The 14,592-nt window shown below is 47.7% G+C and overlaps 1 protein-coding gene across 13 annotated transcripts in view; it reads right to left on the bottom strand.

Annotated features, from left to right (window-relative positions):
* The window catches only part of ZNF532 (zinc finger protein 532), a 107,583-nt gene that overhangs the window by 91,817 nt on the left and 1,174 nt on the right, over positions 1-14,592 (bottom strand). For 2 of the 13 annotated variants that reach the window (XM_032422908.1, XM_032422895.1), the window contains exon 1: positions 14,392-14,530. The exons of 1 other annotated variant lie outside the window; for it this stretch is intronic. In XM_032422908.1, the coding sequence (XP_032278799.1) occupies positions 14,392-14,455 (64 nt within the window). In that variant the 5' untranslated portion in view covers positions 14,456-14,530. Of the gene's footprint in view, positions 1-12,462; positions 12,573-12,656; positions 12,739-12,993; positions 13,444-13,531; positions 13,717-14,327; positions 14,532-14,592 lie in introns of those variants that run through there. 10 more of the 13 variants (XM_032422897.1, XM_032422898.1, XM_032422899.1 and 7 more) reach the window with 10 other exon arrangements.

The raw sequence follows: 14,592 nt of genomic DNA on the forward strand, positions 1-14,592 counted from the left end.
TGTACCTATGAGGGGCCCCAAACACGAGCACACACAGCACACACACACACACCCCTACCTGGGAGAGGCCTCAAATACACATCTATGTACACATGAGACCCTAAACATTAGGCTTGAATAACTCCTCCAGCCATTTGGCCAAATTTCCTACCTCCGGTGTGTCATTCCAATGCATAACTCAGACAATCGGCCTTTGCTATGCATTTATGGAGCAAATGCTGAAAACTAAACATATTGTTTTTGTGATTTTGAGTAAACAGAAAATCGACAAAAGAGTCCAGCTCTACACTCAAAAGAGTTCCTACACCTTAGCTACTATACTGAAGAATAGTAAAGGGTGTAGAAATTGGGATCAGAAAGATCCAGGCACGAATGTCAATTCCCAACAACTCAGCCTCGGCATATCTGCTAACCACTCAGAGCCTAAAACAGGGTAAGACCGCCCCCTTGTCGGGTCGTAGATGTTTCAGTAGGGGGTGTTTCACTAGCCCAATGCAAACTACCACCCATGTAGGGTTAGCAGTAACCCTGCCCTCCAAGCCACAGCTGAGTAGACCAGGACCAATTAGCCCGAGGTCTGGAGAACCTGAAGTGGGACCGAGCAATACAGGTGATGTTACTAGTACTGTAGACGAGGATGTGGGAACACAGGGGCTATGGGACAGCCATGTTTGCCAAGTGCACCGGAAGGAGAACGCAGTTCTACCAAAGGAGAGGCACAAAGAGAGCAGAGGCCATGTGGCCCTGAAAAGAACGCAGAGCAAGCTCAGTACGAGAGGACGTGGGAGTTCCCCCAGCAGCAGTCATGGCCTCGTCATCAGCTCCTTTTCTTCCGGTGTGAGTTTGAAAAGCTATGTCTTGATCACGTGTCCTATGAAGGCAGGCAAACTCCGAACAATCTAGTGTTTTAATGCCTTCCCATGTGAATCTTGCGTAGAAGGAGCTACTGCTTCTCCCAGTCCGTTCTCTTAACCTCCGCCAGCTGAGCAATGCGTGTCCCCACCCGCCATATCACATGGAGGCTGCCATGTAGAGTTGGTTCTGATTCAGTTATCCGGCGATCACCGGCAACGGTAGCTCATCCTGCCCTCACCCGTTCACCTGTTCACACACCCCACAGTCCTTCCGGGGGCCTTTCCTCTGAGCACACACAGTCCCCATCACCCAACCACTGCTGTCCTGTACTTTCACAGACCCACTTGTTCCTGCCTGTCCACTAGACTCGTGACCATCCATTTTCACTCTGCCTTCTGACAACCGCTGAGCACCTATCTCGTCTCTGACTCCTAACTTCTCCTGACACTTGGCATGCTCCAGAAAGGCTGGGGACTTACTACCCCACTGCATTCTGAGCTCACCTCCGACCCAGATAACTTCCATAGTTCCAACCTCTTTCTCCAGGGCCGACCCCATGGCCTTGCCCATCCTGAACACCCAGCCTTGTTTCTATTGCCCCAACCCCACCCCACTGCCCTTCCAGCAGTCTCTGACTCCTCAGCAGCTACACTCATGGGCCAGCCAGGCACCCCCACCACACCGGGCACAGGATTCTGCACCAAGCAGGGAGCGGACAGATCTAGCCGACAATTAAAAATCCTGTTCAGTGTGCCAGATTCATATATCATACAACTCCTGAGTCCAAATTTCCAGCAAGATCTAAAATTCAACTAGGATATCTGTGAAATGGAGTTTTCTTTTTTTTTTTAATTTTTTTATTGTTATGTTAATCCCCATACATTACATCATTAGTTTTAGATATAGTGTTCCATGATTCATTGTTTGTGCATAACACCCAGTGCTCCATGCAGAACGTGCCCTCCTCAATACCCATCACCAGGCTAACCCATCCTCCCACCCCCCTCCCCTCTAGAACCCTCAGTTTGTTTTTCAGAGTCCATCGTCTCTCATGGTTCTCCTCCCCCTCCGATTTCCCCCCTTCATTCTTCCCCTCCTGCTACATTCTTCTTCTTCTTTTTTTCTTTCTTAACATATATTGCATTATTTGTTTCAGAGGTACAGATCTGAGATTCAACAGTCTTGCACAATTCACAGCGCTTACCAGAGCACATACCCTCCCCAGTGTCCATCACCCAGTCACCCCATCCCTCCCACCCCACCCCCCACTCCAGCAACCTCAGTTTGTTTCCTGAGATTAAGAATTCCTCATATCAGTGAGGTCATATGATACATGTCTTTCTCTGTTTGACTTATGAAATGGAGTTTTCTTAATAGAGAGATGGGGATGGTAAGCTATCTCATGTAACAGACATCATTTTATCATTAGCTTACTTAATCAATGCACATCCCCAAATTTAAAAAATATACTGGGGGGTGCCTGGGGGGCTCAGTAAGAAGAGCATGTAACTCTTGATCTTGGGGTTGTTAGTTCAGGGCCCACATTGGGTGTAGAGATTACTTAAATATATTTTTTTTAATTTAAAAAATTATGGGGCACCTGAGTGGTTCAGTCATTTGAGTGTCAGACTCCTGATTTCCGCTCAGGTAATGACCTCAGGATCCTGGGATTGGCTCCATGCTCAGCAGGGAGTCTACTTGAGGATTCTCTCCCTTTCCCTGCTCGCATAAGTGCACGCACTTTCTCTCTCTCTCTAATAATCATTTTTTAAAAATTAAAAATTTTTAAATGTTTTTAGAACTTTTTTAAATTAAAAAAATAAAAAATACACTGAAGCTTTGCACAGGCTCTTAGAGTTCAAACACAATACCCCAAGCTCCATCCTGAAATTCAATTTCTTATTTGGCCAAAGACCAAGACCTTCCCCCGAGACCTCCTGATCCAAGGACTCCGGGGTGGTTGCCTTCATCGTGTGCTGGAGAAGGAGGTGGTGTTGATGAACCATCCTTCCACACTTCTGTGTGAGGTGGCTCACTGGAACTCCTATTCTAAGGAAAAGTCATAATCAGAGAAAGACATGTATCATATGATCTCATTAATATGAGGAATTCTTAATCTCAGGAAACAAACTGAGGGTTGCTGGAATGGTGGGGGGTGGGAGGGATAGGGTGGCTGGGTGATGGACATTGGGGAGGGTATGTGCTATGGTGAGCGCTGTGAATTGTGCAAGACTGTTGAATCACAGATCTGTACCTCTGAAACAAATAATACATTATATGTTAAAAAAAAAGAAGATAGTAGGAAGGGAAAAATGAAGGGGGGGAAATCGGAGGGGGAGACGAACCATGAGCGACGACGGACTCTGAGAAACAAACTGAGGGTTCTAGAGAGGAGGGGGGTGGGGGGATGGGTTAGCCTGGTGATGGGTATTAAGGAGGGCACGTACTGCATGGAGCACTGGGTGTTATACGCAAACAATGAACCACGGAACACCACAACAAAAACTAATGATGTAATGTATGGTGATTAACATAACATAATAAAATTTAAAAAAATAACAATGAGGCAAAAAGAATAAAATAAAATAAAAAAATAAAAAGAATGTTCCAAACCATAAAAAAAAAGAAAAGTCACAAGTCACCTCGATTCCCTGTCAGGCACGGAGGCAGAAATAGTGGCAGGCCAACTGCTCTGAGTCCTCATCTCTCATCAGATACTGACTCTCTGAACCAAACACGGCAGAGTCACCCCCAAGTGTCAATTTAAGGCCAGTCTTCATCACAAGGACTTAAAATAGATACCCCTGCCACATATCTCAGCATTACAATTATCTTCTGTTTTATCAGACTACAGGTGTCAAAGGGGTTAAGATACTAAAGGAGGAGTAACGCAGTTACGTAGCAACAGGAACACACTGATCTGGTCAGACCGTGTGTACGCAGAAATCAACAGTCAAGCCAGTGTGGACACCGGCGACCGAAACCGGTTCTGACCCCATTTGTGCTCACTGGCATCCCATGCAAAGCCACAGGGTGAGCCCCTGCAGAGTGAGGCAAGTTTTGGAGAATCAGATCACTCTGGAAGCAGAGGAAGCAGGTCCAAAACCAAGGGAAACGATGGAAACCCTTGCTACCCAACGTGTGGTCCAGCAGCAGACCACCATGACCGGCCAGCTTGTCAGACGAGCAGAACCTGGGGCCCACTTAGCCCTACTGCATCACTATCTGCATTATCTAACACAGCCCCAGGTGATTTGCATGCAAACTAAAAGTGTGAGAAATGCTACGTAGACAACAAGGGCACCCAGGACCAGGCATGGGACTCTGAGGAAAAGGTACAAGACATGAGCACCAAGCAGGAGCCGTTATTTGGAAAAGGCAGTATGATCTCAAAGCCAGCTTGTCCCTGGCCCAAATCCAAGGTCTGTCACTCATGAGCGTACCACCTTGGCCCAGTCACTTCACCTCTCTCAAGTCTCACCAGGGATGGTAATTATACTTCACAGGGGATGTTAAGTGTGAGCATCCAGCACATGGTAAACTTGTGATAAACACTGGCTCCCTGTCCATTTGGAAGCAGACACCAGCCTGGCATGGCTGTCTAGACCCAGTAGTGCAGAGAGATGAACTAGGAATATGTGGGAGAGAAAAGAGGTCCAAACTAGAGGAGCGCGAGTTTCTCTAACCAGGAGACATCACATCGTCTTTACACTACCTTTACCAACCGAAAGGGGAACTCAACATCAATGAACATGAATACTTCGGGGCACCAGACAGATTTCACTGCTAAATTTCGTTAGATGTCCATCCAACACTCCAGAACAGCCCTGTCCAATAGAAGAAGAATGAAAGCCATATATATAGTTTTAAATTTTCTAGCAGTCACATTTATAAAAGAAACAAAGGGGGGTGTGGGGGGGTAAATAAATTTTAAGTTAATAATTTTAATTGAGTAATAAATTGTATTCCACCAAAATAGCCTTGCTTCAACATGTAATCAATATGAAAAAGTATTAATGAAATATTTTACAACCTTTTTTTTTTTTTCTTTTGTATAAGTCTTCAAAACCTGGTGTGTAGTCTATGCTTACAGCCCATCCCAGTTAGGACTAGCCACACTGCGAGCAGTCCACAGCAGCACGTGACTAGCGCCCACTACACTGACATTAAAATACCACCCATAGATTCCTTCTCCACTCAATCTTCTATCACCACCAAACCCCAGTGTGCAAGATACTGACTATCTGATCGCTGCCCAGCAAATGCGGGAAGCAGAGTGAAACTGTGGTTAACCTGCCATATTTTCACAATCAGGTTTTGTTTCTTTTAACTCCGGTTAACATAAATCACATCAACTAGACTATAACCATCACTGATTGGGCTGGATTTTTCTGGAAGTAAAGACAGTCGAAGTACGAGATAATAATGACAAAATTCATCTGACATCTTCCAGCTACGAGTGAATGTCCAGCCAAGTGGGAACTAGGACACTACCCTCCTGCTTACATTTCCCCCACTTTAAACCAGGTAGAGGGCGGCTATCACTGAAGACATTACAGACGAGGCAGGAGACACTCAACTGTGGATTTTCATGGGCCAAAACAAACCAAAACAAAACTACTTAAAAATGAGCTAAGAGGCAGGACAGGAGAAACAACGCCCTCTACGATGAGAGAAGAATGTCAGAGCAAAGGCCCTTCCTCTAAACCAGGGAAGCTGAGGAACACAGAACAGCTAAGATTTGAGGGAGGACTTACCCCGTAGCAGGCACTCCACTAAGCACTTTACATGCACTTAATCTTCGCAACAACCCTCAAGAAAAGCATGGCCTAGAATTTAAGGAACTTGCTCAAGGTCCCAAGTTGGCAGAATGCAGCTCTGGGTCACCGAGGGCTAAGCAAACAGGTGTATGTCATCACTGAGAGCCAGGCAAAGGCCACTGAAAATCCCCGTGGACTGAGCCCCCAGACTTAACTAGAACACTAGGCATGATCACGTCTCAAACTAGAGACCTCAAACTACCTCTCCCACTCTTGCTCTGTTAAATCAGCAAAACAGTTAAAGACCAGCTTACCAATGAGCACCTGTGTGGTTCACAGGCCGTAAGGACTGTATGTATGAGCTGGTGCCTACGCCACCCAGCACATAACACTGGACGGCACAGAGACAGTCCGTAATGACGCAAGCTGCTTTCGACTGGGAGTCCAGCGTGCTGGGTTCTAGGTCCACCTACCCACCCCTCCCTCTCCCCAATTTGGGCTCACTGTAGAAAAGGAGGTAAGTGTACATGTTTGAAGTATTTCCAGCTAAGGGAGCTTTAAAAACAAAAACAAAAACAAAAACAAAAAAATACAGGGCTTTGAATTTTCTAACTTAGTAAATTTTTCAGCCACCTAATTATGATTCAGATCCCTAGAAAGAATTTGTTCCTCATAGAAGAAAATGATCAAAATCAATACCCATGAGACCAATGAGTCAGCCTTTGCAAAGCCAGAGTTTGTGTCCCAAAGAGAAAAAAAAGGCTGAGTTGAGAAAACATTCAAGAACTACACCTTGATTTTATCTTTAGGCCTCTCTAAATCCTGCAAGATGCCTGGAATCTCTAATTATGTCAAGTTGTACTAATATCTAACTGAAAACAATACAAAACCTGCATTTTCCGTCCCTAATGACCATTGACTACAGGCCACTTAGGCGGGAATACTTGGGGCAGCTAAAAAGGCCACTTTGAGTTTGTCTAAAAATGACTTATTTTAGTTTCCAGATTTAGATCAAGTAGAATTTGCTCTCCCCCTCTCATTCTAAAAGAGGAAAAATTCAGAACTTCCTGTCTGCAGAAGAGGATTCAAAGAATTCTTTAAACTAACTGTGTCAGCACTACTTCCAATTTATTTTGAGTTCATCCTTCTCAAAGAATAAATAAAAACAAAAACATCCCGGTTCCATCTTCCTTCCTTTTTATATCCTCACCCTATACTGCCCAGTAAAAATGTACTCTTTTCAACCCGCTTTCTCCCACCGTCTCTGACGTACCGACTCTCCTCTCCATGCTGAGTGAAGTCAGGAAAACAGGGCTAATTACAAGGGAACCTCAACTGTATCCCAAACTTCCCCATTACGTGTTCTCACCTCTAACTTGAACCTTATCAGTGCCTTTACCGCCTAGCACCTACCCGTGCCCTCTCTCAGGCTCCTCCTCCTAGCCTCCACACCCCTAAACACCTTCCAAGGTTTCCTCATGCCCACCAATTCTGCTCCCCGAAGCAGAACAGCCTAGTGGTGAGGAACCAGCTTCAAATTCTGCCTCTAGTATCGTTTATGAGCTGGCGGGCCTTGGCCAGGGTCTTTGCTTCCCCCCGTAACATGGGAATAAAAGTACCCAGCTCCTCTCACTGTTTCAGTATTACGTGAAATAACAAGAGGAGAGGCCTACCATGAGAGGCCGTGTCTGCAGACGTCAGCTACTAAAATGACTTTCTGCCTCTCTGGAAATGTCTCGCCCTCCAATCTTCCAAAGCACGCATCATAAGTTCTTCAGCCCCTCCTTCTTTAAGGCTTTAACTATATAAACCATTATCTTATGGAACCCCAAACTCAACCTTTTTCACATCTTTCTTCTATCATCTCTGTTCTATGCCCATTCCTCCCAGTTAGGCCTCCAGCCCAAACAGATCCAGGCAACAGAGGACACCTCTATGGACAACTCAACCCAGACGTGAACCCACTGTATGGAGCCCCTCACGCCCACCCTCCCAATCTACTCTGCCTTCTGAATGCAGTATCTCACAGAAGAAAACAACCAGCAGCAAGTAACCTCAAGGAGCAAACCTGGCACCGTCCTCAGCTCCTCCCTCTCTACCACACCCCCTTTCTCATCGGGTACACACAACTACCCCACCTACCACTCCATCCCACTGCAACGCCTGGGCTCAGGCCCTCTTCTCTCCTGGATTTGCTACGGTGGTCCCTTCATGTGACCTCCCTGCCTCCAGCCTGGAGAGTCTCCATTCCCTCCTCAGACACTGCCCCAAGACCTCTGTCATTTCAAGTAAGGCTTTCTGCTTCTACCGCCTCCACAAGGAAGTCCCCACTTGAGTGCACTGTACAGAATGACCTTCAGAAGTCTAGCCCTTGACTGCCTCCTGATGTCCTCTCCTACTCTCCCACACCCAACCCAGTTCTTCCGGCCCCGCTCTCTGGGCCCCACTCTCCCGGCCCTGCTCACAACACCAGGCTTGCTCAGTGCCTTTCCATAAGCTGCCCCATGGGACTAGCGCTCTTCCCCTACTCTCAGCTAGCTGTTCCTACTCTTAGCGTCTTGCACGGTTCAGCACAAAAGCCACCTCCTCAAGGGCTCCTCCCTCTGGACACTGGGCATTAGGGAGCCCATTCACATTCCTATCATAGCATCTGTAGGCTAACTTCCCACTAGAGTGTTCGCTCTGGATTCCTTTTCTCTCGGTACGCTCAGCGCCTAGCACAATGTCTGGTGCTTAGGAAACATTCAGCACCTGCAAAACGGATGAAATAATCCCCAAATGAAGATCATTTCCCACTTCTCGGGCTCTCCTCGGTACAGCACCATAACCTTGGTCTGTTTGTTCTTCCCATTCCTGAACGCTATTTTATCCTCTAAAAAAATTTTAAAAAGTTAAAATTAAAAAAAAAAAAATTGAGATTAAAAAAAAAGCTCCCCAAATCTCCCTACTTCACTGCCTAGATTTTGCTTAAATATTTTCATTTCCTTAAAAGGCATCAAACCTGAACAATAACTTCAGATATTAAAACAACACCCATATTTTGGCAGTCAAAAACTAGGACGAATTATAATTAATAATACGTTCTTTACACAACTCAGATTTCAACAAAGGTCTTCGGTACCACTTTCCAAAATTGTGATTCTGTTAACAATTTGGCGGGGTATTGAACCTGAAGACAAATGTAAAAATTAAACTGCCAAATGTTTCTGAAGAGATGAAAAATAATTGTTGTTGGAAATAAAGGATATTTTACCACTGGCAGTTTTCTGTTCCCACTTTTGGCTAATTCCGATTAGTTCTGGGTTATAAAGCATGTCATCCCGTTAGTGAGTGGTCCATTATCATAATCATCTCTCGTGTGTCTTCAGATAATGCTCCCTGCAATCTCTTACTTGGGAAGTCTTAGCTGCAGCTGACAAGGCCAGATCGCGCTCAGGAGCTGCGAAGAAGAGCTGAAGGTGCTTTCATTCAGACTTCTAATTCTTATGTACTGACCGTATGGCCCCACCATGCCACTTCCCCCGAAGTATTTAGGGCAGAGACATAAAAACTGACATTCAGACAAAAGCCGGTATGCAAACGTTTACAGCAGCTTTCCTCGCAAGCACCCCCAGGGAGAAGCAACCCAAACGTCCCGGGGAAATGGATAAACAAACTGTGGTACGTCCATATAGGGGTCTACAGCTTGGCAACAGAGAAACGGCCAGTACGGAGACGCGCGACAACATGGATGGATCTCAAATGCACTTTGCTAAGTGAAAGAAGCCATTTGTATGGCATTCTGGAGAAGACCAAATATAGGGACAGCACACATCGGTGGTTGCCAAGGGTTGCGGTGGGAAGAATCTGCCTACCAATGTACAGCAGGAGGAAAGTTCCGGGGGTGATGGAAACATTCCCTGTGGATAGTGGTGGTAGATACACAGCGCTATACGCTTGTCAAAACCTATAAAACTACACACCAGGGTAAATTTTACTGGATGTAAATGTAAAAGTGAAAAAAGTTAATTATTTAACCATGACTCTGTTAAAGATCATCCCTCAAATATAATTAACACACAGGTGTAGATTTCCTCAATGTTTACTGCAGATGTGGTTACTGTACTGATTAGGAAGAGATGTTAGGGGAATGAGGAGGGAGCAACCCCAAATCTTTTCCAGATACTTCCGGTTTCCCTTGCACTGGCAACCGTCCTGGGGTCCCACATCAGGACAACCTCTGCTCCAGCTGTGGACAGCTAGATGGGGAGTTCTAGCAAGGAGATGAGGGAGGTTATTCAAACCCAACAGAAGACAGACCCAAGAAAGCATTCCACGGGAAGAAAAAAAAGGAGGACGGGAGACACAAATCTGAAAATTCTAACTCATCCTAGTCAAAGGTATATGTAGAAAATTCCATCTACATGTTGGCTGCCTCCCTCCTAAACCCTTCTTTAAAAAGGAGTCAAGGTAGATGGGGGCAGGGAATCTCTTTGTGAGAAAAGGGAGGCGGGGGGAGAGAAACAAGCCTCCTCTCCTGAACCAGGATGCTGAAGAGTCCTAAAAGCCCTGGGTCTCATGTTTCTTAACGTGGAGAAAATAATTCCAAGTAAGCAAATGATGAAAACAAAGGTTCAACACCCTGTGACACTTTCCAGTGTACCCTCATCAGCCAAACCCCCACATCCCTCCTCCAGAGGGGATGGCCAGCTTGTCATCATCGGAGCCTGCCGCAGGCAATCCCTGGCAGGCTCCAGGTGTGGCCATCCGCATGGCGACAGTGACAGCAAGGACACAGGCCCGGCCCCAAGTGTGGGTGCCACCCTGTTCCCTCCTGGCTCTTCCAGGAAGGAGAATACTGTTGCTCATTCTCCACACTCACATTCACATTCCCAAGCCCAGAAAACTCTCCGTTCCTGTTCCTGTCCCCGGAGACCTGGGCCTGCTACATTGTTATACCTCAGCAGGAGACCGCCACCTGAGACAAACCTCAGTCCACAGATGAGCTCCTGATTGCTGCCCCGGAGAACCAGCTCTCCAAGCTTAAACAGCCCTTGCAGCTGGAAAGACTGGCCTAAATGCAAAACAAATGCGATTTTCCAGGAGCCTTCTGGGGGGGGGAGGAGGAGTAACAAAGCTAAAAACGACGGAGAGAGTAAACCAGAACATTCTGTGACATGCAATGCCTTACAAAAAGGGCTCTTAAAACATACTATCAAGAAACATTCATTGCACGGGGTTAGCTGTCAAAGTTAAATAAAAATCACTGACTTTCTAAAGACAGGAGTGAAGGACTAAATTATAAAACAGCTTATTGTATTAAGCTAATTAAGGTTTATCATATCAGCCATCTGAGTTTTAGTTGGCACCAGAAAAGCAGGGGCAGCGTATCATGCAACGTGGATTGCGATCTGCTTTGCAAGCAGATTTCTACCACACTCAGACACAAAACCTCTGGCAGTCGAAAATGATGTAGAATTGAAAACCAATTTTAGCACAGTGATTTGTAAAGAATTTTGTTCCATCATGTAAGCTATTTACTGGTATATATCAGGCCAAGATTACATTTATCTTTATTAAATACTACACAAAGTATTCTGAGCTAACCATGCCCTCGCTTCCCTTTTGCCAGCTTTATCACACACTGGATGCTCTGCAATCACATGAAAAAAATCCTTAACAATACAAACCCTTGCATACTTGACACCCTTCACTGCAGACACTCTGCCCACCAACTGCCAGCACACAACTTCACATATTCTAAGATCCTCGGCATTTCTGAAAAGACTCGACTCTGCACAAATCCAGGAGGAACAAAATCCCCTCTTCAAAGTAGGGGACAAATGTATTTTCAATCCTGTCCTCTATGGGCTCCTCTTGACTGTACTTCTACCAAACCAGGACACAGAACGAGTTCTCTCTGTCGTTGAGATCATACTGGATAGGATTCTGGAGCTGCTGGTTTCCTGTTTGGGGAAGTTGCAGCTCTTTGCACCAGGAACCCCAAGGCAAAATGTTCAGTGTTCCCCCTGTAAGCGCTCACTGCCTTTGTTCTTCACTTTGCTAGACTCCTTACTGCTTTCTTCTCCCTGCTCCTCGAAAACCTCTGGTTTTGGGGGGGGGGTGCGTAAAAACGCCAGCTCGAATTTAACTGCAAGCTCTCTAAGGCATCAGACATTTTCCACCATCCACTGCTATAAAGCTTTGAGTTAACAGGCATCTTTACACAGATGAAGCCAGACTAGCCGGTTTCCTCCTGGTACGGCATTAGCATTCCACGTTAAAATGTATACCACCAATAATCCAATGGCAAACTCACCGTCAACAGCCCCCAAAATCAATAAAAGCCATTCCACCACTTGCCTCGGAGTTGACAAACCTTTCAGGTTAACACAGAGCACAAGGTAAAAGGAAGGTGATGAATGAACAAAAGGCAAATCTACCTTCAGACTCCTCAAATCCTAAAAAGGAGGCTAGGCTGCCTCGATTTGGCCAAGTCCTTCCTTTTTTTTTTTTTTTTTTGTCATCATCGGGATAATGCTACATGTGTGCTGCTTTAGTCTTATGCAAAGCAGTGCATTCTCCACAAGGCCCTGATGCCTACCATTCTCTAAACTTGCCTCTTTCCAGGCCTGCCTCTTTCTAAAGGACTAGCCACATGCGAGTTAATGAAGTCATTCTGATTTTGTCTTGATAGCAATACCATCATAAAGTCACTCTAATCCCATTAAACTTGGATAACATTAAGAGTATTCCTTCTCCACTCGGAGCCCCAAATTATCTCCAGGGTACCAATCCACTGTCCATCTGTCTCTGCATGGACCTTCAAATAAACACTTAAATTCATGCTCAAAATATCATATCTCACCTTGTGAACCTTGACCTTTTGGAAAGACTTTGGCCCAATGTTCAGTTACTGTCACACGGTTGCATTCTCTGCAAATATGAAAGGGTTAAAAGCAGCCCCAGTCAACAGGCCTACAAGGAAAAAAAAGACAGCATGTATGCCTTACAGTATCACTGGAACGCATTTATGCTCATTTCCTAGAACAATATTGTTACCTTTTGGCCTTCATAATAGTCAGAAGTATCCCCAACACCCTTTAGTAGCTTCTAAAAGGAAAAGCACAAAACAGAACATACCCTGCAAGAGAAAAAAAAAAAAGGCATGCAAAGTAGCATTCTCCAGCAACAAACAAACTACCATCACAAATCCATCAGTTCATTTTGGTTTTGTTTTGTTAGAAACACAGAGAAAGAGAGAGAGAGAGACTGCATAAACCAAGTGTCCCCACCCTAGCAAGGCACATTTTTTCTTTAATAAGGGTCATAAATCTCAGCTCCTTGTCCATCCCTTAAGCAAAAGAAAAAGGCAGGAAAAGCCCAAGTAATCTCAGACCTTGCAAACCTGCACATTTTCTTCCATCTTCTCTACACAGAATCTTTTAGGGCTCCATTAGTCACGTACCAGTGCTGTGTGGTGTCTAAGTGTGCATTCACATACTGTGTTGGGATGGTACCTTCCTGCAAGCTCCTCTGCTTTTGGCTGCCATGAAGGGAGGAAGCTGCTATCCCACTGTAGTAGCTCAGTGACTGCATTGTGTTCAGGAGCTGATCTGCCTCAAACCAGTTTCAGCCGGTTCTGGTCACCCTACATAAAAAAGCTATGGCAACCCTCGCTGAGTTGCCAACAAGTCCCTGAAAATCATCAGCACAGAGGGGATCTCGCTAGGGGTTGCTTTTCCCTTTCAGGTCTTCGTGAGGAGGGGAAGGTCATCGTGTGTCCCCCACCACCACCACCACCACACAAGCACACAGCCTTGGAAATGCTCACCTCCCAGGCACCCCAGAGCCCCTCAGGGCCCATCCCCCCTGCCCGTCCACCCCAAAGCCCACCGCAGACACTGTTTCCCCCTCCTTCTCCTTCCCCCACTTACCTCCCACAACCTGGCTCACACCTTTGTGTACGTGTGTGTCAGTGTGTGTTCTCTGTGCTAGTGGCTGACAAAGAGCCCCCAGGAAAGCAATCTATGTGTCTCCTCACACTGCATGCGTCGGCTGCGGGAGCGGCCTCGGCCTCCTAGCAGAGTGGTGCTGGCTTGTTGACCAGGCTCCTCTCTGCCTGTCACCCCCACCCCACCCAGCCCCCTCCTCCCGTCCCTCTCCTCGCTCTCCCAGCCCTGTCACCACCACCAGCAGCCCCCCCAGTCTCCTCCTCCTCCTCCTCCAACCTTCTCTTCTTTCAAGCACCTGGGGGGGGCGGGGGGAGAGAAGTCCAAATCCCTTCACCTCGGGGTAGGAAACTAGGGATGCCTGGGGTGGGGAGGGGGGGCAAGTGAAGGGGCAGTGAGAACGAGGGGCACAGAGGCCTTTAAAGAATCCTCTGCGCACCGCCAGCGCTGGAGGGGGTAGGAGCGAGCTCCTGCGCTCACGTGGCCCCCCTCTCTGAACCTGTGGGGCCTAGCGAAACCGGCTCGTCCTCGGCCCCCCCAAGGAAGCTGGCGGGGCGCGAAGGCCAGCCGTCCCCAAGGCCAGGGTGGGACAGGCCACTGCAGTCAGGCCAAGGGGCCTGAGCCTCACGCGCTCGCCCCGGCCCGCAGGGGTGGGCCCGAGGGGCCGGCGCGCCCGCCTCTCCCCCGCAGCCCACCCGCGCGCCCCGGCCTGCGCTGCCCTCGCCCCTCGCTCGCCCCCGGCCGCCCCTCGCCGCCCCCCGCCCCGCGGGCGCACACCCACCCCCTTCCCGGGGTTGGCCTTCGCAGCGGTCAAGCCCGGGCGTCTGGGCCGCAGCTCGGATGACCTTTGTTCAGCGCGGCGCCGCCGGCTGCTGCTGCTGTCGTCGGAGCGGCGGCGGCGGCTTCCATGTTACGGGCGTGTCATCTGCATTCCCGCGGCCGGGCTCTGTGTGTGCGCGTGCGGTGGAGCGGCCTCGCCGCCGCCCGCCGCCGCCGCCGCCGCCCGCCGCCTCCCGGGCTGCCGGCTCCCGCGCCCCCGGGCCGCC

Source organism: Phoca vitulina, unplaced genomic scaffold (genome assembly GCF_004348235.1).
Source record: "Phoca vitulina isolate PV1807 unplaced genomic scaffold, GSC_HSeal_1.0 scaffold27, whole genome shotgun sequence".
Classification (NCBI taxonomy): Eukaryota; Metazoa; Chordata; class Mammalia; order Carnivora; family Phocidae; genus Phoca; species Phoca vitulina.